A 26,354-nucleotide genomic window follows, 5' to 3' on the forward strand; every position below is an offset into this window, starting at 1 on the left:
CTCAGGTGATTCCAGCCGTCACTTATATATGTTTACTAGGTGCCAGCCTCTGTTCTAAGTGCTTGATATATGTATGTATTTGTGTCTATATGAGTTTCTATATATAAATTCATTTAATTCTCATAGCAACCCTATGAGGTTGGAACTATTATTATGCCCATTTTACAACTTGAGGCTTAGAGAAGTTAAGTAACTTATACTAGCTAAGATGGCCAGTAAGTGTCAGAGTCAGATTCAAAGCCCAGGTGGTTTGGCTCCAGAATCTATGCTGCTGGCAATGACACTGTCCTTCCTCTTAGTAAGGAGCTCTGTCATCTCCTAACCAAGTGGGGGTACAGTTTCATAGTTTTTGTTCTTTCGGCTCCACCTTTCCCTGTGTATCCAATTTTTTTTTCAAGTTTGTTTAGCTCATGGCTGCCAGCAGCAACTAGGGTAGCACACATATTTATCCTCATTTAGTGAGGGAAAGAGACCTGTGAGAGTGAGAGACCCCATCCCAACCAAGAGGGTAAAGGCCCTTCCCTGAATCTCTTTGAGTCAGCCTCAATCACCTGCTCCCTCGTGGACCAGTAAGAGTGATCGGAGGCTGATACCGGCTGACTGGCCCTCACCAGTCAGGATCTGCCCCTAGAGCTGGGGGTGGGATCCCTTCCCTCTGAAACACATGGGCTGCATGGGAGAGGGATGGGCACCTGGACACAAACACCACTAGAGTATAGTAAGAAGGACCACTGCATACTGGTTTTCCTCTTCAACATGGTACCCACTGTCTTTGTTATGCATTGGAAGTGATAAACACTTACTACAGCAAGTGAATACAGGGATATCTCTGTACCAGTCATTGGGCCTCCCAAGGGACAGGAACCAGGATCTAAGGCAGTCTCACAGTCTCTTGTCTTTCCATACCTGGCTCAGTTGTCCAAAATTCAGATCTACTTCATTACACAGCCAGCCTGGCTGCTCCAGGCCTGTGCAGGGTCTCTCCTGTCCTGTGTCATGGTAACTGACTAGATTCTGGGGTTAGAAACCACCTCTGAAACTAAAATTATATGCCCTTGCACAATTTATTTTGCTTCTCTAAGCCTCAGTGTCCTCATCTGTATGATGGGGATGATATCCCTACCTTGGAGGGCTGTTGTGAGAATCAAATGAGTTGGTACATGCAGAGAGCTTAGAGCAGCACCTGCCCGTGGTGGTCAATAAATGTTAGTGCTCAACATCATGACTTATTGTTGTTGGCATCCTCATCTGCTTAAAAATTCACATGGCTTTTGATTCTAATCCTAAGCATGTACTATTTTAATACAGAAACAGTGTTTATGGGACTTCCCTGGTGGCAGAGTGGTTGAGAGTCCGCCTGCTGATGCAGGGGACACGGGTTCGTGCCCCTTTCCGGGAGGATCCCACATGCCATGGAGCCGCTGGGCCCGTGAGCCATGGCTGCTGACCCTGTGCGTCCGGAGCCTGCGCTCCGCAATGGGAGAGGCCGCAGCAGTGAGAGACCCACGTACCGCAAAAAAAAAAAAAAAAAAAAAGAAACAGTGTTTATGGTTATTTCCATCATGCTGCAGGGAGATGTTCCACGTTGTGATTTTGCATTCCTCAGGTTCACCGTCTCTGGGGGTATGAGCTCCTCAGTTCGAGAGTCATGGGAGTAGGAACACTTCTCTTTTAGTTCCAGAGTGAGATTGAAGCGCTGGAGAGCATAGCATGGAGGGGTCAATGCAAGCGTTTGGCATGGATTGAATTCTCCTGGATTTGGGGTTCTCTTCTTGGCTCCTGCTACGACCACGGCTGCTGTAGACCCAGGACTGTCATGCGCAGTGCTCTGAGGAACTGACTGGGTTTCCAGAGTCAGAGATGCTGCGGGCGATGCACAGCTTGGCCTTGGGACACTTGGGCCAAATCAGAGAATAGAAAAATGAATCTTAATCTGAAATAAAAAAAATCAGGAGTCAGCTCTCGTGAGAACATGCTTTATTTTTATTTATTTATTTATGGTTTTGGCTGTGCCACGTGGCCTGCGGGATCTTCCCCGACAAGGGATCGAACCCAGGTCCCCTGCATTGGGAGCACTGAGTCTTAACCAATGGACTGAAAGGGAAGTCCTGTGCTTTGTTTATTATGTAGAGTAGGATACAGACATTTACTCTTGGAAGTGGGGAAAGGAGTACACTATTTTAGATTTTTCAGAATGAAAAGTCATGATGTCTGCCCTCTGAAACATTACTTTCCAAGATAAGCTTATTAATTTCTTACTCTTTTGCGTTTGCTTCTAGACTTTTTAATTAAAAAAAATTTTTTAACATCTTTATTGGAGTATAATTGCTTTACAATGGTGTTTTAGTTTCTGCTTTATAACAAAGTGAATCAGCTCTACATATACGTATATCCCCGCATCTCTTCCCTCTTGTGTCTCACTTCCCTCCCACCCTCCCTATCCCACCCATCCAGGTGGTCAAAAGCACCGAGCTGATCTCCCTGTGCTATGCGGCTGCTTCCCACTAGCTATCGGTTTTACATTTAGTAGTGTATATATGTCCATGCCACTCTCTCACTTCATCCCAGCTTATCCTTCCCGCTCCCTGTGTCCTCAAGTCCGTTCCCTAGTAGGTCTGTGTCTTTATTCCCATCCTGCCTCTAGGTTCTTCATGACCACTTTTTTTTTTTTTTTTTAGATTCCATATATATATGTTAGCATAGGATATTTGTTTTTCTCTTTCTGACTTTCTTCACTCTGTATGACAGACTCTAGGTTCATCCACCTCACTATAAATAACTCAATTTCCTTTCTTTTTATGGCTAATATTCCATTGTATATATGTGCCACATCTTCTTTATCCATTCATCTGTTGATGGACACTTAGGTGGCTTCCATGTCCTGGCTGTTGTAAATAGACCTGCAGTGAACACTGTGGTACGTGACTCTTTTTGAATTATGGTTTTCTCAGGGTATATGACCAGTAGTGGGATTGATGGGTGGTATGGTAGTTCTATTTTAGTTTTTTAAGGGACCTCCATACTGTTCTCCATAGTGGCTGTATCAATTTACATTCCCACCAACAGTGCAAGAGGGTTCCCTTTTCTCCACATCCTCTCCAGCATTTATTGTTTGTAGATTTTTTGATGATGGCCATTCTGACTGGTGTGAGGTGATATCTCACTGTAGTTTTGATTTGCATTTCTCCAATGATTAATGATGTTGAGCAGCTTTTCATGTGCTTCTTGGCCATCTGTACGTCTTCTTTGGAGAAATATCTATTTAGGTCTTCTGCCCATTTTTAGATTGGGTTGTTTGTTTTGGTGATATTGAGCTGCATGAGCTGCTTGTAAATTTTGGAGATTAATCCTTAGTCAGTTGCTTCATTTGCAAATAGCTTCTCCCATTTTGAGGGTTGTCTTTTAGTCTTGTTTATGGTTTCCTTTGCTGTGCAAAAGTTTTTAAGTTTCATTAGGTCCCATTTGTTTATTTTTGTTTTTATTTCCATTTCTCTAGGAGGTGGGTCAAAAAAGATCTTGCTGTGATTTATGTCATAGAGAGTTCTGCCTATGTTTTCCTCTAAGACTTTTACAGTGTCTGGCCTTATATTTAGGTCTTTAATCCATTTTGAGTTTATTTTTGTGTATGGTGTCAGGGAGTGTTCTAATTTCATTCTTTTACATGTACCTGTCCAGTTTTCCCAGCACCACTTATTGCAGAGGCTGTCTTTTCTCCGTTGTATATTCTTGCCTCCTTAATCAAAAATAAGTTGACCAAATGTGTGTGGGTTTACCTTTGGGCTTTCTATCCTGTTCCATTGATTTGTATTTCTGTTTTTGTGCCAGTACCATACTGTCTTGATTACTGTAGCTTTGTAGTATAGCCTGAAGTCAGGGAGCCTGATTCCTGCAGCTCCATTTTTTGTTCTCAAGATTGCTTTGGCTATTCGGGGTCTTTTGTGTTTCCATACAAATTGTGAAATTTTTTGTTCTAGTTCTGTGAAAAATGCCAGTGGTAGTTTGATAGGGATTGCATTGAATCTGTAGATTGCTTTGGGTAGTAGAGTCATTTTCACAATGTTGATTTTTCCAATCCAAGAACATAGTACATCTCTCCATCTATTTGTATCATCTTTAATTTCTTTCATCAGTGTTTTATAATTTTCTGCATACAGGTCTTTTGTCTCCTTAGGTAGGTTTAGTCCTAGGTATTTTATTCTTTTTGTTGCAATGGTAAATGGGAGTGTTTCCTTAATTTCACTTTCAGATTTTTCATCATTAGTGTATAGGAATGCAAGGGATTTCTGTGCAGGAATTTTGTATCCTGCTACTTTACCAAATTCATTGATTAGCTCTAGTAGTTTTCTGGTAGCATCTTTAGGATTCTCTATGTATAGTATCCTGTCATCTGCAAACAGTGACAGCTTTATTTCTTCTTTTCCGATTTAGATTCCTTTTATTTCTTTTTCTTCTCTGTTTGCTGTGGCTAAAACTTCCAAAACAATGTTAAATAAGAGTGGTGAGAATGGGCAACCTTGTCTTGTTCCTGATCTTAGTGGAAATGGTTTCAGTTTTTCACCATTGAGGACGATGTTGGCTGTGGCTTTGTCATATATGGCCTTTATTATGTTGAGGTAAGTTCTCTCTATCCCTACTTTCTGGAGGGTTTTTTATCATAAATGGGTGTAGAATTTTGTCCACAGCTTTTTCTGCATCTACTGAGATGATCATGTGGTTTTTATTCTTCAATTTGCTAATATGGTGTATCACATTGATTGCTTTCCATATATTGAAGAATCCTTGCATTCCTGGGATAAACCCCACTTGATCATGGTGTATGATCCTTTTAATGTGCTGTTGGATTCTGTTTGCTCGTATTTTGTTGAGGAGTTTTGCATCTGTGTTCGTCAGTGATATTGGCCTGTAGTTTTCTTTCTTTGTGACATCTTTGTCTGGTTTTGGTATCAGGGTGATGGTGGCCTCATAGAATGAGTTCGGGAGTGTTCCTCCCTCTGCTATACTTTGGAAGAGTTTGAGAAGGATAGGTGTTAGCTCTTCTCTAAATGTTTGATAGAATTCGCCTGTGAAGCCATCTGGTCCTGGGCTTTTGTTTGTCGGAAGGTTTTTAATCACAGTTTCAATTTCAGTGCTTGGAATTGGTCTGTTTATATTTTCTATTTCTTCCTGGTTCAGTCTTGGAAGGTTGTACTTTTTAAGAATTTGTCCATTTTTTCCAGGCTGTCCATTTTAGTGGCATATAGTTGCTTGTAGTAATCTCTCACGATCCTTTGTATTTCTGCAGTGTCAGTTGTAACTTCTCCTTTTTCATTTCTAGTTCTATTGATTTGAGTCTTCTCCCTTTTTTTCTTGATGAGTCAGGCTAATGGTTTATCAATCATGTTTATCTTCTTAAAGAACCAGATTTTAGTTTTATTGATCTTTGCTCTCTTTCCTTCATTTCTTTTTCATTTATTTTTGGTGTAATCTTTATGATTTCTTACTTCTGCTAACTTTGGGGTTTTTTTGTTTTTTCTCTAATTGCTTTAGGTGTAAAGTTAGGTTGTTTATTTGAGATGTTTCTTGTTTCTTAAGGTAGGATTCTATTGCTATAAACTTCCCTCTTAGAACTGCCTTTGCTGCATCCCATAGATTTTGGGTTGTCGTGTTTTCATTGTCATTAGTTTCTAGGTATGTTTTGATTTCCTCTTGGATTTCTGCAGTGATCTCTTATTATTAAGTAATGTAGTGTATTGTTATTAAGTAGTGTATTGTTTAGCCTCCATGTGTTTGTATTTTTTACAGATTTTTTGCTGTGATTGATATCTAGTGTCATAGCATTGTGGTCGGAAAGGATACTTGATATGATATGATTTCAGTTTTCTTAAGTTTACCAAGGCTTGATTTGTGACCCAAGATATGATCTATCCTGGAGAATGTTCCATGAGCACTTGAGAAGAAAGTGTATTCTGTTGTTTTTGGATGGAATGTCCTATAAATATCAATTAAGTCCATCTTGTTTAATGTATCATTTAAAGCTTGTGTTTCCTTATTTATTTTCATTTTGGATGATCTGTCCATTGGTGAAAGTGGGGTGTTAAAGTCCTGTACTATGATTATGTTACTGTCAATTTCCGCCTTGTGTTACTGTCGATTTCCCCTTTTATGGCTGTTAGCATTTGCCTTATGTATTGAGGTGCTCCTATGTTGGGTGCATAAATATTTACAATTGTTATATCTTCTTCTTGATTCTTGGATTGATCCCTTGATCATTATGTAGTGTCCTTCTTTGTCTCTTGTAATAGTCTTTGTAACAAAGTCTATTTGTCTGATATGAGAAGTGCTACTCCAGCTTTCTTCTGATTTCCATTTGCATGGAATATCTTTTTCCATCCCCTCACTTTCAGTCTGTATGTGTCCCTAGGTCTGAAGTGGACAGCATATATACAGGTCTTGTTTTTGTATCCATTCAGCCAGTCTATGTCTTTTGGTTGGAGCACTTAATCCATTTACATTTAAGGTAATTGTCGATATGTATGTTCCTATTACCATTTACTTAATTGTTTTGCATTTGTTATTGTAGGTCTTTTCCTTCTCTTCTGTTTCCTGCCTAGAGAAGTTCCTTTAGCATTTGTTGTAAAGCTGGTTTGGAGGTGCTGAATTCTCTTAGCTTTTGCTTGTCTGTAAAGCTTTTAATTTCTCTGTTAAATCTGAATGAGATCCTTGCTGGGTAGAGTAATCTTGGTTGTAGGTTTTTCCCTTTCATCACTTTAGATATGTCCTGCCACTCCCTTCTGGCTTGCAGAGTTTCTGCTGAAAGGTCAGCTGTTAACCTTATGGGGATTCCCTTGTATGTTATTTGTTGTTTTTCCCTTGCTGCTTTTAATATTTTTTCTTTGTATTTAATTTTTGATAGTTTGATTAATGTGTCTTGGTGTGTTTCTCCTTGGATTTATCCCTGTGTGGGACTCTGTGTGCTTCCTGGACTTGATTGACTATTTCCTTATCCGTATTAGGGAAGTTTTCAACTATACTCTCTTCAAATATTTTCTCAGTCCCTTTCTTTTTCCCTTCGTCTTCTGGGACCCCTATAATTTGAATCTTGGTGCGTTTAATGTTGTCCCAGAGGTCTCTGAGACTGTCCTCAATTCTTTTCATTCTTTTTTCTTTATTCTGCTCTGCACTAGTTATTTCCACTAATTTATCCTCCAGGTCACTTATCCATTCTCCAGCCTCAGTTATTCTGCTATTGATTCCTTCTAGAGAATTTTTAAGTTCATTTACTGTGTCATTCATCATTGTTTGTTTGCTCTTTCGTTTTTCTAGGTCCTTTTTAAACATTTCTTATATTTTCTCCATTCTATTTCCAAGATTTTGGATCATCTTTACTATCATTACTCTGAATTCTGTTTCAGGTAGACTGCCTATTTCCTCTTCATTTGTTAGGTCTGGTGAGTTTTTGCCTTGCTCGTTCATCTGCTGTGTGTTTCTCTGTTTTCTCATTTTGCTTAACTTACTGGGTTTGGGGTCTCCTTTCACAGGCTGCAGGTTTGTAGTGTCCATTTTTTTTGGTGTCTGCCCCCAGTGGCTAGGGTTGGTCCAGTGGGTTGTGTAGGCTTCCTGGTGGAGGGGACTTGTCCCTGTGTTCTGGTGGATGAGGCTGGATCTTGTCTTTCTGGTGGGCAGGTCTGCATCCGGTGGTGTTTTCTGGGGGTGTCTGTGACCTTATTATATTTTTAGGCAGCCTCTCTGCTAATGGGTGGGGTTGTGTTCCTGTCTTGCTAGTTGTTTGGCATGGGATGTCCAGCACTTGTAGCTTGTTGGTCGTCGATTGGAGCTGGGTCTTGCTGTTGAGATGGCGATCTCTGGGAGATTTTTACCATTTGATATTACATGGAGCTGGGAGGTCCCTGGTGGACCAATGTCCTGAACTTGGCTCTCCCACCTCAGAGGCACAGACCTGATGCCCAGCCGGAGCAGCAAGACCCTGTCATCTACATGGCTCAGAATAAAAGGGAGAAAAGGAAGAGAGAAAGAGAGAGATAGAGAGAGAGAGAGAGAGGGAGGGAGGAAGGGAGGAAGGGAGGAGGAAACAGTAAAATAAAATAAGATAAAGTTATTAAAATAAAAAATAATCAAAAAATAAAAAAGTTGAAAAGTCATAAAAAAGAGAAAGAAAGAAGAGAGCAACCAAACCAAAAAACAAATCAACCAATGATAACAAGCACTAAAAACTATCCTAAAAAAAATCCAAAAAAAAAAAAGAAAAACATGGACAGACAGAACCCTAGGACTAATGGTAAAAGGAAAGCTATACAGACAAAACCACACACAGAAGCATACACATACACACTCACAAAAAGAGAAAAAGGAAAAAAAAAAAATATCATTGCTCCCAAAGTCCACCGCCTCAATTTGGGGTGATTCATTGTGTATTCAGGTATTCCACAGATGCAGGGTACATCAAATTGATTGTGGAGATTTAATCTGCTGCTCCTGAGGCTGCTGGGAGAGATTTCCCTTTCTCTTGTTTGTTCGCACAGCTCCCGGGGCTCAGATTTGGATTTGGCCCCGACTCTGCGTGTAGGTCGCCTGAGGGCATCTGTTCTTCACTCACACAGGACAGGGTTAAAGGAGCAGCTGATTCGGGGGCTCTGGCTCACTCAAGCCAGGGGGAGGGAGTGGTACAGATGTGGGGCGAGCTTGCAGTGGCAGAGGCCAGCGTGACGTTGCACCAGCCTGAGGCATGCTGTGTCTTCTCCCAGGAAGTTGTCCCTGGATCGGGGACCCTGGCAGTGCTGGGCTGCACAGGCTCCCGGGAGGGGAGGTGTGGATAGTGACCTGTGCTTGCACATAGGCTTCTTGGTGGCGGCAGCAGAAGTGTTAGTGTTTCATGCCCGTCTCTGGGGTCTGCGCTAATAGCTGTGGCTTACGCCCGTCTCTGGAGCTCGTTTAGGCCACGCTCTTAATCCCTTCTCCTCATGCACACCGAAACAATGGTCTCTTGCCTCTTAGCCAGTTCCAGACTTTTTCCCAGACTCCCTCCCAGCTAGCTGTGGCACACTAGCCCCCTTCATTCTGTGTTCATGCAGCCAACCCCGGTTCTTTCCTTGGGATCTGACCTCCGAAGCCCGAGCTCAGCTCCCAGCCCCGCCCGCCCTGGCGGGTGAGCAGACAAGCCTCTCAGGCTGGTGAGTGCCGGTCGGCATCATCCTCTGTGCGGGAATCTCTCCGCTTTGCCCTCTGCACCCCTGTCGCTATGCTCTCCTCCATGGCTCCGAAGCTCCTCCCCTCCGCCACCCGCAGTCTCCGCCCACGAAGGGGCTTCCTAGTGTGTGGAAACCTTTTCTCCTTCACAGCTCCCTCCCATTGGTGCAGATCCCATCCCTATTCTTTTGTCTCTGTTTTTTCTTTTTTCTTTTGCCCTATCCAGGTATGTGGGGAGTTTCTTGCCTTTTGGGAGGTCTGAGGTCTTCTGCCAGCATTCAGTAGGTGTCCTGTAGGAGTTGTTCCACGTGTAGACATATTTCTGGTGTATCTGTGGGGAGGAAGGTGATCTCCGCGTCTTACAACTCCATCTTGAAGCTCCTCCTGCTTCTAGACTTTAAAATGTATTTATCTGTCAGTCCTGGTTCTTTTCCTTATTATAAATAGATTTTTATTGTACTATGTGGGAATGTAATTGATATGCACTAGATTTGGTTTTAATAACATTTACTGTATCCAAGTAATGTAATTCTAAATGATAATCATCTTGTAAAAGTTTTTTCTTGGGCTTTGCTCTTTCATCATAACTGTGTGTGTTTTGGTGGTAAATAAAAACTGTTATCTTGAAGCAGGATTTAAGTTATCACTGTCACTGGAGACTCATGCTGTTCGTGAGGGTACAGAGCTGGGTTTTGCTTCTGAGTGACAAGACCATAATCCCATACTCAGCACTGAGCATCATGATGGCTCATGTCTTCACCTTTCCGTGTCTAAGAGCTTCTGCTTATCCATTGAGGCTTGCAAACCTTATTTCTGAGATTTGGAGATGTTCAGCCTAGTAGAATGTGTGTTAATAACATTGGTTACGTTGACTCAACATTTATAAGATATCAGAAAAAATCCCACCTGCAATATAGTAAAAGAAACAAGTCAAAATCAAACTTTACACACAGATTAAATGACTCGGATGAGCAGCTGTTCTTAGTTCAGTAAGTTTTCGTTATCACTGAAGTGACTCGTATGAATATTCTTTGTTCTGTTAAATAAGGTATATAATATTTTTAATGTTTAATTTTTAAATTTCTGGATTAAAACATCCCAAGTCTCAAGTATTCATTTGGTGATTCACAAATAGTATAATTTGCATGTTTCGAGGGACTAATTGTTGGGCATTTTTTGTTGTGTATTTGTTTTTTCCATACTCTGATGTATTTTTTTCCCACGAGAAAATTTGATAGTTTGGTGACTTGCATGCATTTGGCAGTAGCCTTTTTAGTTGACCTCCACGCTTGTTTTCACTGAGGTATTAAAATATTCTGGCTTTGTCAACTTTACTTAGGAATGATTCCTAAGCCTCGATCATGATGATAAAGGTCTTGAGGGTGTTGTTATCTAATATCCTGAATAAAAACCACTGTATTCATCCCCAAACAGGATGCCCTGTGCTTATATTGACCTTGATTTCCCATGCACCAGTGGGTGATGAGATAATTAGCAGAACGTACTGCCAGTTATAGAACACGGAGCACCAGTGCCTTTTCTGTAAATATGGCAGGCGTCTGGGCAAGAACCTTATTTTCCACTCAGTAAGACTGCCCTACAAAGATACGTTTGTGTCCATATAATCAGGGCCTTCTCTGCTTTTCCATCCTGTTGCACCCCTGCGTCTGGCACAGTGCTGGTGGGCTCACAGAGAAGTCTCCGTGGCCATTTGTTGAATGAATGGCAGATAATGCTTCTTATGGGCTGAAAAGGGGACTGGCAGAAAGGGCACATGCAGATTGGGGAAGTCTGATAGGATTTGGTATGAAATTCGGTGTAGAGGGACTCTTGAACCCAGTAATATGGATACCTCTCTGCTGGTTTTTGCTGCTTGGTCGCTTACGTGCTGTTGGACTCTGGGAGAAGGGATAAAGCTGGCCTGAGATCCCTCACAGAGTGGTGTGAAGATTTAATAAGATAATAAATGCCCTACACTTGGGGAGTATAAAGCGCTAGATAATGTAGGTTGTCGTTGGAACTAATGGTGAATAAATGCTGTTTTCAAAGTGCCGTGTTTCCTTAAAGGTACTAACTTTGACAAGTGGAGTAAGCTGTTTTATTGAAAATGGAGGTGATGATTGAACTGGAAACAATGATGTTTAGCCAAGAGAGCATTCTGTGCCATTTACAAGTAAGAGCTTTTGAAATATATTAGTGAATGCCTATTGATTTTTTTTTTTTCCTCTCCCATCCTCCTTTGCCCTTTGGTTTTCAGTTGTGTATTAGTGAAGGGTTGGGGGGAGTTTAAACGTGTGGATTCATTGTGGTGATTCTAGTTCTGTCGGCTTGGGCTGCCTCCTGGGAGTCAATATATTTAAAGTTTTCCCAGTGAATCTGTTGAGCCTCCAGATTTGGGAACCCTTGATAACTAGTTAGTATCCTGTGCTTACAGTGGAAAGCAGACATACAGCTGGCACCACTTTTGGAGCTCTGTTTTGTGCAAAGTTCCTGTTAATCTTATAAAGCATGACCAGTTGATAATCTGACTCTCCAGCAAACAGTAAACATTTCTTGGCAGAAACACCCTGCTGAAAGGTTTAGCAAAATTTGGATTAACTCTTCTGGAATCTCTTATGGAGCAGAGAGGCCAGTTTAATTTCCTTCCTCCCTTCCTCCCTTCCTCCCTCCCTCTCTCCCCACTTCCCTCCTTCCCTCCCTCCCTCCCTCCCTCCCTTCCTCTCTTTCTCTTATTTTTTTTCCTTTCCTTTTTACTTTCTCCCTCCCCTCCCCTCCCCTCCCCCCTCCCCTTTCTTTCTCTTCCTCCATCCATCTCTAGTAAATAAAAAGTTTGGGTATTAAAAATTAGAATGTTTTACCAACCAAGAATCGATGCCATGCAGAAACCCTAACGGTCCTGGGACAGTAGCCAGGAGCCTGATGACTGTCCTCCCAGTGTAAGGGTCTAACTCCTCCATCAGGTTGCGGGTCAACGCCTGGGAGCTGTTCACCCTCTTTTTAATCAAGGCTAGTATTGGTAGCTAAGCAAAGAGATGGGAAAAAAAATTGACCAGCTGAGTTCATTTTCCTGGTTTGAATTCACAGCTACATTTTGAGACATTTTCTGTGCTGGAGGTGGAGGCTGTTCCATTTCATATGTGTCTGACCTCAAGAGGGGTGTAGCCTTGAGAGGAATCTAAGTGGTAATTCCTAGCTTGCTCTGTTTTATTCTCTGCTCTGCTCTGGGAAGACTCAACAGCCTCTTTTCTGAAGGTAGGAAAACATTCTGGCCCTCACATAGGTCCTGTTTAGATGAGTCTTGCTCCAAGTATTCTTCATTATCATGTTTAAAAATAATGTTTCCAGGGCTTCCCTGGTGGCGCAGTGGTTGAGAGTCCACCTGCCGATGCAGGGGACACGGGTTCGTGCCCCGGTCCGGGAAGATCCCACATGCCGCAGAGTGGCTGGGCCCATGAGCCGTGGCCGCTGAGCCTGCGTGTCCGGAGCCTGTGCTCCGCAACGGGAGAGGCCACAACAGTGAGAGGCCCGCATACTGCAAAAAGAAAAAAAAAAAAGTTTCCTCTTTTTTTCACAAGTATTACACGTTCATTCTAGGACAGTTACAAGATACATATAAGAAAAAACAATATATTCATGCCCTCTTCAGGTCAGTGCTGTTTCTAGTCAGTGACCCCAGAGGGAACCAATATTCTGACATCCATCTTTATAGATTAGTTTTGTCTCTTGTTGATCTTCACATGGAATGGAATCGTATAGTATGTATTCTGTTGTATTAGTTTTTTGTCGTTGTTGTTTTTTGTTCGGCAGTGTGTCTAGGAGCTTCATCTTGTGTGTATCAGCAGTTTAGTTTGTTGTTTTCCCATTGCTGTGTAGTACTCCATGGTAGGAGCATACTGCAGTTGCTACAATTTATTTACTCATTGTGCAGAATTTTTACAGACGTGGAATCATACTGTACATGGTATTCTGACTTTTACAATTAAACATTGCATTTGGGACTTTTTCTTATTGAATGTGTCATTTTAAAATGATTTTTAAAAATGGCTGGTCAGCTGTATTTATTGAATAAAATTATTCTAGTGTGTTTAATTATTGGGCATTGCATTATTTGCCATTATTTGCTCTTATAGATAGCGATGTGATGAATATGTTTGTAGGCTGGTCTATGCCCTCATATAAGCTTTTTTGCTCAGAACCCATTGTTAGAAGTAGATGTTATGGGTCAAAGGGTTTGCACGTATTTGAGGCTTTTATTAGGTATTGCTAAACTGAAGTATGTATTCCTAAGCATCTCATAAAACTTCCCAGGGACCTGGCAGTTGGCAGTGTTGTATAGACTTATGTTTGAAATGGGATCAGGAACAGCTACATAATTTGCAGGAGCCAGTGCAAAATGAAAATGCAGAGTCCCTGTTAAAAAATAGATACGAATTTTGAAACAGGGACAGTGGAGCATTCAACTGAGTGTGTAGCCCTTCTGGTAGCTGAGCCCTGTGCCACCCCGTAGAACGTACATCCTTGAAGCCAGCCTGAATGGGATACATGCGCTGGTGGGCCCGATATCCCAAGACCAGCCTCCAATTGGACCAGTTCACAGACTTGTGTATTTTGAAGCTTTGTCCACCACTTAGGATGCCAGTAAGCTTGCACTGAATAGACACATTTCTAGGAGGCAGGACTGTGGGAAGGGACACAGGAGCTGACGTTACCTGTGTGGATTCAAAAAGTGGTCATGCCATTTACTTTTGGGTGACCTCATTAGCAAATTTGCCACTCGGAACCTTAGTTTTTTCATCTGTAAAATGGGGTTAATATTATCTACCTCATAAGATAGATAGTGAGAATTAACTGAAATGTGTATATAAAGGACTTAATACAGTGCTTCTGCACGATAGGCTATTAATAAGATAGATTGTGAGAATGAATGCTATGTTTTAAGAGACTGAGCCACCCTGCCCTATAATGTTTACCCGCATTAGGCTGCTAGGCTCCTGAGATCCACCGTTTACTTACTCCCTGTTCCTGCTCCTGGTTAATCGTTTAGGCCGCAACCCAGTGGTTCCTGGGATGGGTTAAAGGAGAGCCGCTCAGAGGGGAAGGGCTTTAGGAGTGAAGGTTTTAGAGACCAGCAGGGTGTTTGGTCTCTGTGGCCGCTGTGCTGGGTGTGTGACATGTGATAGCAGGGAGGGAGGGAAGGCTGGAAAGGTGGAGGGTTCTGGAGCTCCGAGGGCCTTGAATGCCAGCATGGGGAGGGAGGGACTCCTTGCCAAGTAGTTTATGGGGATTGAGTGCCATCTAGATGCCAGTGAAGTGGAAATCCTTTGGAGTTTACTGGAGCTGGATTTGTACTGTGGGCATTTAACTTCCCAGACACCGTGCCCTTCTTTCTGCAAATGGGAATCATAATGATGGTAGTAGTAAATAGCATTATTACTACCAGTGTTAGTATGATTAACTAACATGTATCGAATGCTTACGCATATTACCTTGAGTGCTTCACACCTATTACCTTATTCACCTTTGGAACAAAGTTTGAGTAGGTGTGATTAACCCCATTTTACAGAGGAGACTGGGCTTCAGGAACTTGCCTACATGGGCAGGTCCCCATTCAGTGTTAGAGAGGAGATGTGAGTCCAAGCCATCTGACTCCAGGAACCATATGCCTAATCATGTCCTGTAAAGATATATATATTTAATACAGATATATAAAATATAAGAAGCGCATGTATAATTATGTGTGTTCATGTTAAGGCTAAAAAGTGCTTAGCACTGATGGAGGACCCTGAAAATTGAATTGAGTCTCTGAGGAAGCACAGTTCTGTAAGTGGGTCTGGTAAGCTGGGGGGAGGGACCGCGTGTCCTGGCGTGGTGAAGTGCACGCCCGGGCCGGGCAGTCTCCGCAGCAGTGTTGGGCCCTGCCTGTCCCTTGGGCCACCCCTCTGTGTGGTTACAGGAGAATGCCAAAAACAGCCTGACTAGAACTGAGATGTCATCACAACAAGCATATCCGTGGAACCATTTTTCCTTCTCAAAGACACTTTAATTAAATTCCCAATCATGAAAACAATTGGGCAAGATTTGCCATACCCAACCAGTCAATAATTCAGGGACAGGATCTCATTAAGAGCTTTTGCTTTCTGGAAACTGCTGTTTTGAGGATTCAGAGCTGGTGGCTGTGTGCTCTGGGGATTAATTCCTGATCCATGTTTCCTCTGAACTTTTTTATTTCCCCAAATTCAGAAGGAAACACATTTTCAAATGACCCCAGAGTAGGAGACTGATGGTGTAAGCTGTCATTCACTGTCACAAAGGTGTTCCTAGCTTTGAGCTGTGCGCTCTGTCATGATTCCATTGTGTTCTGTGTTGAATTCTGTCCGCCCATGGACAAAGCGATAGATGTGACTCAGGTATAGGCACCATGGGAGTGAGTGAGCCTCCTCTTTGAACACGTTTCCAGATGCTGTGCTGGCTTATCTCTCAGCCAGGTGAAGGCTGCCCCCTACTGACACTAGCAAGTGACCTCCTGAGACATTTGGTTCAATTTCCCTGACAGAAGCATTGAGATGTGCCATAAATTTCTCTTCTTTTGCTTCTCCCCTCCTCTCCCTCCTCTCTCCATCCTTCTGCCCCTAATGCATTGTTGATTTCTTACCATGTGCTAAGTCACTGCAATTGGAAATAATGCAATGAAGAAAAAATATATAGGTACAACCATTTAGAAAAACATTTGGCATGTTTTCCCCCGGTTTCTTTTTTTTTTTTTTTTTGGGCCATGCTGCACAGTATGCTGGATCTTAGTGCCCTGACCAGGGATTGAACCTGCGCCCCCCTGCAGTGGAAGTGCAGAGTCTTAACCACTGGACCACCAGGGAAGTCCCGGCATTTTTAAAAAGTTGAAACTGTGCATGTCCTGTGACCCAGATATTTGACCACTAGACACTCTAGAGACACTTGTGCACATATGTAGCTGGATGCATTACAAATATTTACTTTACAGAACTATTAGTAGCCGCAAACTGAGTCCACATTAAATGTCCATCTTCAGTAGAGTGGATAAATAATTTGGAGTATTTTCAAGCAATAGAACAGTATGCAGCAATGAAAACTAACAACAGCTTCATGCAACAGTATGGGTGAATCTCCACTGAGCATGCAGGTTTAATTCCCTGTGCCTTAGTGAACAGTGACAAGATCAGGGTGTGCTTAGGAAGCTGATGGGGCAGTGTGGGTTATGAGGAGCCCATGCTGGAGGCAAGGATCCCATTGGGAGGCAGTTGTGGTGGTCCTGGAGAGAGAAAGTGCTGTGCTAAACCCAGGCAGTAGCAGCAGCAAGAGAGAGAATGACATGGACTGTTGAGGAACATTGGAAGTAAAATAAACACAATCTGGGGACTGAGTGAATGTTTGGATTGATTAGAAAAAGAACCATTTAACCTGTTGCCGAGATTTCTAATCTTATAGACTAGGATGATGGTTGTCTCCTTCACTGAGATAGGAGCAGGACTTGGGTTTTGAGGTGAATCTGCATGACATTAAGCTGTGACCTCAGGCAAGTTATTTAACTTCTCTTTGCCACAGTTTCCTCATGTGTAAAAGAGAGAAAACATTGAGTAACGACCTCAGAACATAGTACAGTGTCTGATACATAATACACATTGTTACTATACAGTTTTTTGAAGAATAAGTGTGACCCTGAGTATATAACATCATAAATGGATGCAGTCATTCCTTTAGGCTTAACAGAGATAAGACAGGTGTAGGAAAACTTGAATCATCTTTATATATCTCTTGAGTGAAACATCAAACAAAACTTGGGGGCAGGAGCAAGTCTTAGATCAAAAGGCACAAAGAAATGGAATTACATAGTGTGAGAAAAGGAGAGCCAAGAGGTGATTTAATGAGACTTTAAATGAAGGATAAGTCCGGAGTTAACATGTCCTCGGCCTTCCCTGGTGGCGCAGTGGTTAAGAATCCACCTGCCAATTCAGGGGACACGGGTTTGAGCCCTAGTCTGGGAAGATCCCACATGCCACAGAACAACGAAGCCCGTGCACCACAACTACTGAGCCTGTGCTCTAGAGCCCTCAAGCCACAACTACTGAGCCCGTGTGCCACAACTACTGAAGCCCGTACACTTAGAGGCCGTGCTCCACAACAAGAGAAGCTACTGCAGTGAGAAGCCTGCTCACTGCAACTAGAAGAAAGCCCACGTGCAGCAATGAAGACCCAACGTAGCCAAAAATAAATTAAAAAAATAAGATAAAATTAAATTTTAAAAAGTGGCAGGATACACATTTAAAAAAAAGTTAGCAAGTCCCTTTGCTGAAAATGGTTCTTGGTAGCACAGAACCTTTTAAAGAATAACTTTTTATTGATATAAAAATGATCCTCAAGGATTTATTAGTGATGTTTTTTGGTGATTGCCAAGTAATACATCTTTATTACAGAAATTAGTGAAAAGAACGAAGTAAATAAATAACACCTATAATTCTAATGCCCGGAGAGTCTGTTCATATTTCAGCTCTGTCCATTTTTCTGTCTGTCTGTCTGTCCATCCATCCATCCATCTTTTTCTCTTTCTTTTTTAAAAAAAGAGCTGAGGACTTCCCTGGTGGTGCAGTGGTTGAGAATCTGCCTGCCAATGCAGGGGACACAGGTTTGAGCCCTGGTCCGGGAGGATCCCACATGCTGCGGAGCAGCTAGGCCTGTGCGCCACAACTGCTGAGCCTGCGCTCTGGAGCCCGCGAGCCACAACTACTGAGCCCGTGTGCCACGACTACTGAAGCCTGCGTGCCTAGAGCCCATGCTCTGCAGCAAGAGAGGCCACCACAATGAGAAGCCCACGCACTGCAATGAAGAGTAGCCCCTGCTTGCCATAACTAGAGAAAGCCTGCACCCAGCAACAAAAAACCCAATGCAGCCAAAAAATAAACAAAGAAATTAAAAAAAAATAATAAAAAAGAGCTGAAATTAAACCCGTAAATTGTTGTGTAAGTTGCTGTGTTTTGTGTAGGAACTTAAATGGAGGCTTATCTAGCATGAGGGATTTAGGTTAGCTATGTGTATTAAGAAGGAAATGTCTGATGTGCTTTGTCAATGAGTTATTGAGAGAAAGCACAGCAGTTCCTTCTCTGGCAGTCTTAAAATACAGTGGGATAAACTCTCATCTCATTGATGGCAAGGGCATGACCCTGCTTTACTGCCCTGTTATTCTCTTATATGTGGGCCAAGCCTGAGAGTGCTTTTCTGAGCACTTGCTTCTCCCAAAAGTGGCAGAAAGAAATGTTGGTTAGAATATGATATAAGTGGGACTTATATTAATCCCTCACCTATGTTTTCCTTGCAGACTGAAGAGTACATTTCTCCTAAGAGTGTAAGACTGCTCAACTTTTCATTTTGAAATATTAAAATCACTGTAAATTTCTACTCTGACTGATCTGGAACAAAGACAGGAAAGATTAGTGTCACCAGGATATAGTTTTACATGAGCAAATCATTTAAAATAGGCTTAAATCTAAGGTGGAAGCTGCTTTGCTTAGACTGACTAGTTGCCTAGACTATTTATGTCATATTGGCTGAGATAACTGTGTGTGTGTGGAGGGGAGGGGAGAGGGGAGAGAGGAGAGGGTAGACAGGAGAGGGAGAGGGAGAGGGAGAGAGAAATATTCTGAAGGCTTCCTTTCACTATATGCATGATCTAAATGTAGAGGCTACTGCTATTAGAGAATTAGAGAGAAGCTCTAATTAAGAGGTTATAGTAGCTATTTTTACCAAAATCACAGCTTTTTGAAATCATAGTTTTCTCAATATATTTCTTAGTGTTAGTGAATGTGCTCATATATACATGTACAAATACACCCAAGTACACCTATGGGAGATTTGGCTCCCATTTCCTTTCCTTAGAGATATAAGAAGGTAGGGGGAAGTTTTTTGTTGTTGTGGAATATTTTTGATTGTAAAGAAATTTAATATTAATTTATCCATTTAACAAATACTCATTGAACTCATTGAATGTAGGCACTGTGCTGAAAATGGGGGATAGGAAGTCATCTAAAAGCATTAAGGAATGGTAACAAGCCTTTTAGTCAATGGTGCACATGTAACTGTTCATCTGTACCTGTTACTTGGTGGCCTCAGATGCGAAGTCCTTCTTGCCTTCAGGGTAAAGTCTAAACTCCTCAGTCTGGGAATACCATCTGCAATCTGGTCTCTATCTGTCCTTCCAGCCCTATCTCCTAACATCTCCCACACCTACCTTATACGCTAGTCATTTTTATGGAAAAAAATTGATCAAGGCCCTTACTAAGTATTGGGTATTTTCAGATAACTGGCTGCTCTTCAGACATTCTCTGCTCCTTCACACCTTCTTGTCTGAATCCTTGTGGTTTTCCTCTGGTGGAATGCTTTGCCTGCATTTGCTGGTGTGACACTCACCCTCTTGTCTGTGTGTCTTTCCCACTAGTCAGTGAGATCCTGGAGGACAGAAACTGTCCTTCCCTGTGGGGCTCTTGCACCCAGTAAGGTGCTTAGTAGATAGTAGCCACTCAGTCAGTGTGTAATGAACAAATGAATAAATGAGGCAAAGTCCAGTATCTTGTGGTGATGAACTCCCTCAGCTTTTGTTTATCTGGGAAAGCCTTAATTTCACCTTCATTTTTGAAGGATAGTTTTAACAAATACAGTATTCTTGGTTTCCAGTTTGTTTTTTTTCTTTAGCACTTTGAATATATCATACCAATTTTTTGTGGCCTACTAAGTTTCTCCTGAGAAATCGCTGAAAATTTTATGTGGGCTCCCTTGTATGTGACAAGTTGCTTTTTTTCTTGCTGCTTTCAAGATTCTCTCTCATTGTCTGCGACTTGATGATTTGATTATAAAAGTCTTGATGTGGGTCTCTTTAAGATTTATCCTCTTTGGCATCATTGAGCTTCTTGAATTTGGATGTCCATTTTCTTCCTCAAATTTGGGAAGTTTTCTGCCATTATTTCTTCAAATAGGCTTTTTGCTTCTTTCTTTCTCTCCTCTCCTTCTGGCACTCCTGTAATGTGTACATTGACCACTTCATGATGTCCTATAAGTCCATTAGGCCATCTTAGCTTTTCTTCATTCTTTTTTCTTTTTCATTTTTCATTCTCCTCTGACTCAGTAATTTTAAATGACTTGTCTTCAAGTTCACTGATTCTTTCTGCTGCTTGATCAAATCTGGTGTTTAACCCTTCTAGTGAATTTTTCAGTTTTTATATTTTATTCTTCAGTTCCTGGATTTCTGTTTTTTTTTTTTCTTTTTCTTAAAATTAGTTTCTATCTCTTTGTTGATATTCTTATTTTGTTCATGCCGCATTTTCCTGATTTCATTTAGTTGTCTACCTCTGTTCTCTTTTAACTCATTGACCATCTTTCAGGGGGCTATTTTGAATTCTTTGTCAGGTAATTAATAGATTTCTATTTCTTTAGGATTGGTTTCCAGAGATTTATCTTGTTATTTTGGTTGGGCCTTGTTTCCTTGTTTCTTTGTTTACTTTGTGATCTTTTGTTGAGACTTGGGCATTTGAAAAGACAGCCACCTCTCCCAACCTCTGCAGACTGGCTTTGTGCAGGGGAAGACCTTCACCCATCAGCCTGGGTAGAGATTTTTGGGGGGGGCCCTCATGTCTTTTGTGAGGATGTTTCTCTTTGGGGCTTGTGTGTGTAACTTTCCAGTTAGAAGGTTTGCCCCTGTTATCAAGAGCTCATATTCTCTTGCTCTCCCTGGTGTCTGTTTGTGGTACTGCAGATTCTTTGGTGCTATAACAAGCCACCATGCTTGCTTTTGTTTTTAGCAGCCCACAGACATCCAAAGTATGCTGCTGTTCCCTTCAGCATTCTGAGTCAGGCAAGACAGAAACCAGTTCCTTGGACAGCCCACTGTAAATTCAGATTGTTAGCTGTACATTCAGCTCTTTTCTTTCCTTCCAAGGAGAAGCCAGGAGTCAGGGGTTTTTTCCTGATTGTGGTGCCCTGTGCTGGGTGGATGGGGACTGTGACAGGTAAATGCAGCAAACATTCTTGTTCACTTCAATGTGGCTCTGCTTGGCTTTGTACTCGCCTGGGGTACTGCAGTCTCTTAGCTGGTTTATGCACTTCTCATAAAGGCAACTTGGCCCATAAGTTGGGGTTGCTGTGGGGGAATGAGGGCCTGGGGCTTCCTATCCTACCATCTTTATGACATCACTCTCAAGTGTTATTCAAATCTTTGCTTTATGAAATGGAGATAATTAATATTGATAGAACTTTTTAAAAAATTTTTAATAAATGTATTGATTTATTTATTTATTTATTTATTTATTTTGGGCTGTGTTGGGTCTTCACTGCTGTGTGCAGGCTTTCTCTAGTTGCGACGAGTGGGGGCTACTCTTTGTTGCAGTGCACGGGCTTCTCATTGCGGTGGCTTCTCTTGTGGAGCATGGGCTCTAGGCGCGTGGGCTTCTGTAGTTGTGGCACACGGGCTTCAGTAGTTGTGGCTTGTGGGCTCTAGAGCGCAGGCTCAGTAGTTGTGGCACACAGGCTTAGTTGCTCCACGACATGTGGGATCTTCCTGGACCAGGGCTCAAACCCGTGTCCCCTTCATTGGCAGGCGGATTCTTAACCACTGTGCCACCAGGGAAGTCCCAATATTAGTAGAACTTTAAATAGGTTAGTGGCACATATAATCTGTCTCACCTCCTTTTCTAATCAAAGATTAAAGAAGTCATTCCAGAGTTCTTCCCTGTCTCTGTCTGTCTGTCTCTCTTTAGTAATGGTGGCTAACATATAATTAAGTTCCTTACTTTGTGTCAGGAACTGTTCATGTTCCTGTTGTATGTATTAATTCATTTACTTCTGATACTAGTGGTAAAAGGAAGATACTATAATTATTCCCAATTTTCATGGGAAGAAACTGAGTTAAGAGAATCTAAGTAATTTACCTGAGGTCATACAGCTGATTATTATCTCATACTCAATTTTAACAAGACATTTTGTAGCATGGAATGAGAAATATATATATATATATATATATATATATATATATATATATATATATATATATATATATATACTTAGAATAAGTTAAATTTATTTATTTTGGGTCAGGTAGAGATTCTTAAAGCTTGTTGACTGTCCTGACACTCACAGTTTGATCACTGAATTATTTGTTAGGTATAAATAAAAATTCTGTGTTCTGCAGTTTTTATAATCAGAAAAATGTACCCATGTGTTTTCTCTTCTTTTCAGCTTTATTGAGATGTAAGTGACATGTAATATTGTGTGAGTTTAAGATGTACAGTGTAATGATTTGATACCTGTATATATTATAAAATAATTATCACAATAAGGTTATTTAACACATCCGTTACCTCACATAGTTACAGTTTGTGTGTGTGTTGAGAACTTTTAAAATCTACTTTCTTAGCAACTTGAAATGAATAGTCTTTAATTTGAATATAATACATTGCTTATATTATATAAACTGGAAGTGTCCTTTTGATAAAATCTTTGTTGTAATAGGCAGTTATTGAATTACTATGGATATTATTTTGTGTTGATTATAAGTGGTAGTAATGCTGTTGGAAATCCCTATAATTTAAATATTCAAATATAGAATGACACCAGAGGTGACACCAATGACACCAAATGTGTGTATATATATATATATTTTTTTAATTAATTTTTATTGGAATATAGTTGCTTTACAATGTTGTGTTACAAAGATGTATATTTTTGTTTTTTGCAGGACAGAGTTCATTCAAAAAGGCAGGATTTCAATCACAGGGGCTGGTTTTCTCAACTGCGTTTTGGAAACTTTTGCCAGCACATTTTTAAGACAGGGTGCCCAGAAGGTAAGCTTCTTTTCACTCTGAACCAACATTAATTTTAAGAAACCATGGAGATTCCCATTGGGTTCTTGAACAAGGCTCATGAACAGACAAAACAAGAAAAAAATAAAATTAATAAACATATGCAAAGATAATTACCCTCACTAATTATTACATAAATCCAAATCAAAGTAAAACTAAAGTGCCATTTGTGGCTCATTAAGTTAAAAACATGCCAATGAAGAGTATGTGATAATGTGGGAATACTTATAGTCTAATAAAGAGAAATAATCAGAATGAATAATTATATTTACTGTATATACAGTGTGATGACAGCTATTTAGTAAAAAACATAATAATAGCTAATATTTATGGAGTGCTTACCATGTGCTACTCACTAAAAAGAATATTTAATCTTCATTTAATGCTCACAAACCTTGGAAATAGCTGTTATTGTTGTCCTGATATTCTGGACAAAGAAGACACAGAGTTCTGGAGCTCCTGATTGTCTTTTTTTTTACTTTTTTTTTTTTTGCGGTACGCGGGCCTCTCACTGTTGTGGCCTCTCCTGTTGCGGAGCACAGGCTCCGGACGCGCAGGCCCAGCGGCCATGGCTCACGGGCCCAGCCGCTCCGCGGCATGTGGGATCTTCCCGGACCAGGGCACGAACCCGTGTCCCCTGCATCGGCAGGTGGACTCTCAACCACTGCGCCACCAGGGAAGCCCCTGATTGTCTTTTATTGTGGTTTTCAAGCTCTGTACTTGTGGGAGCTTAGGCTTCCATGAATGTTATTCAGAGGCCACCTTGAAGTTCTAAGGTCCTGTGTTACCCTGTGTTTTAAGTAGTGCTATTCTTTTTTTCATCTGTCTTATATAGCATTACATATGAGATTGATATATCCTGTTTTCTTGCCTAGGAAAGTCCATTTCTTAGCACCTTTATATGCCTATTGTAGGTGTTCCAAAATATTTTAAAATTATTTTATTAGTATTTCATTTTATTATATTTAAAAATTATTTGTCATTATTATTGTTATTAATTATGTTGGTGAACATAATCACTTATTTCCAGGGTTTACTCAGGTATGATGCATATGTTACCTAGTTTTGTTTTGTGGGACAGGCTTAATGGCTGGTCTAAAGAACTATTGTTATGACCTTAGAGATTTTATGGGTAATAGAACTTGGTTCTCATTTTACAGATCTAGGTTCAAGAATGAACCTGGACCACAATGTGTTAATCTGGGAGGCTGAGGGTGATGGATGAATATTTGGTACTGTACTGTACTCCATAGACATACTGTCTAGATTGATGATATGTTCCTGACCCTGGTGAGCACATTGCCAGGCTGGCCCTGCCTGTTTAAGCCTGGGCTTGAAGTGGATAGTTGAGCTTCTGCAAGGTCTGATGTGACTGTCACTTACTCAGACATTATTGTGGGTTTACCCTGCTATCTTGCAAAATATGCATTTGTAAAAAGCCCCATGTTCTGCAAAATTGCACTCTAAAAATAATAGTGCTGATGAGAAAAATAACTTTGGTGCTATGTCCCTGACTGAGTTGACTTCTTGGACATTGTTTGTTTGGTTTATTTATTTATTTATGGGCACACTGCATAGCTTGCAGGATCCTAGTTCCCCAACCAGGGATTGAACCGGAATCTTTGCAGTGGAAGTGCAGAGTCCTAACCACTGGACCACCAGGGAATTCCCAGGGACATTGTTTAGATTAAAAGTGGCATAGTTTTTCTGTAAAGAGCCAGATAGTAAATTTGTTAGACTTTGTAGGCCAATAGGCAAAATCAAGATACTGTGTAGGTGCTTTGTAACAAGAGAGAACCAAATGTGCACACATTTTTAATTGACAAAATTAAAATTATAATAATAGTAATTGAGTATAGTTTTTACAATAAAAGTCTACTAAGCATATAATTCTTAAAAGAATGGAATTCTTTTTTGGGGGGAGATAACATTTACCTGAGTTGGGGTTAAAAATTAGTATTCCTTACCATCAAATTGGTTGCAAATGTTCATTTGTAAAAACCATTGTTATCTTGTGCACCATACAAACACAGGTGGTGGCTGGATTTGGCCTGTGGGCTATAGTTTGCCAACCCTTCCTTTAGATAAATAAATATTGTTTGTTTAATCCGAGTGGGTCTCTATTTGACCTGCCCATCATTCTGAACCTTTTAGTGACTTTTAATCACACAGTGATTGTGTACATTCTGATTCTGTGAGATACATAGAGACACTATTATTCCCATTTTGTTGATGAGAAATGTCTTGAAGAGGTAAGTGCACCCAGTCTTTAGGTGGCTACTTGCCCAGAGTTCTTCCTCTTGCATATATATTTTGAGTACCTGCTTTGTGGGAGGCACTGTGTTGAGTGTGGGCTAAATGGATTTACTCAAGGTCACAGGACTGGCAAAGGGTGGAGACTGGACTCACATCCCCATCTTTTATCACTTACTGTGCCACTCACTGTTCAAGATGTGTTCAGATGAATGAAGCAGAATGCTAGCCAACTCAGCATCATGTTGTTGTGCTTTAGATGAATTTGTGTTGCAGTCCTACTCCCTCTATAGTTATTAGGGCTCTTTGGTTGCAAATAACAGAAACTACCTTTGGCTAGCTTGATATAGAGCTACAAGGGTGTTGAGGCTGGCAGGCTTCAGAATGGTCTGCCCTGGAACTGAGAGCTGCCAGGAACCCAGGTGGTATTCCTTCTTTAGCACTTGTCCATACGAATATGCATCGGCTTTATTCTCTTCTTATGCAGTCTGGCTTTCTCTGCTTCACAGGCTGTATAGTGTGACCTCCGCAGTCCAAATGTACTGTTATGTAGATTTCTGGCCAACAGAGAGACTGCTTATTTCTTCCTTTCCAAATTCTCTGGAAGGAACTCTCAGTGGCCTTCCATAGGTCAAACATGGCCAGGAGGGGAGAAGCCAGGTTGTGTAAATATGGCTAATCCTATGTCACAACTACGTGGATCAGCATTAGGGTGTTAGTTCCCAGGGAAAGGGGTGGTAGAATGGGTAAATACTCCTAAAGTTTTCTGGCATGGTCTTAACAGTAGTACTAGGCTCTTGATGACAGAGAGACAGTTTTATTCATCTTACACCCAGTCCCCCCAACCATAGTACCTAGGACAGTGCTCAGTACATATACGTGGACATGAGTAAAAAGGAAATAGAATGCACAGCAAGGTCCACAGCAGGTTTCTGGTGACTGTTATCTGGAAATCATCAAGTGACTAAAGTTTTAAAGTGAGTAATCCAGGTGATTCCTCTGAATTCCCACTTATTATGCTCAGAAGGAAGAATATATTTTTCC

General features: G+C 41.2%; 1 protein-coding gene across 2 annotated transcripts in view; it reads left to right on the forward strand.

Annotated features, from left to right (window-relative positions):
- PRELID2 (PRELI domain containing 2) overlaps positions 1 to 26,354 on the forward strand; it is a gene marked incomplete at both ends in the record, with an annotated part of 70,600 nt that overhangs the window by 22,774 nt on the left and 21,472 nt on the right. For both annotated transcript variants that reach the window (XM_079702270.1, XM_079702271.1), the window contains one exon: positions 22,934 to 23,039. In XM_079702270.1, the coding sequence (XP_079558396.1) occupies positions 22,934 to 23,039 (106 nt within the window). The remainder of the gene's footprint in view (positions 1 to 22,933; positions 23,040 to 26,354) is intronic.

This window comes from Hyperoodon ampullatus (assembly GCF_949752795.1).
Source record: "Hyperoodon ampullatus genome assembly, chromosome: 4".
Taxonomy (NCBI): domain Eukaryota; kingdom Metazoa; phylum Chordata; class Mammalia; order Artiodactyla; family Ziphiidae; genus Hyperoodon; species Hyperoodon ampullatus.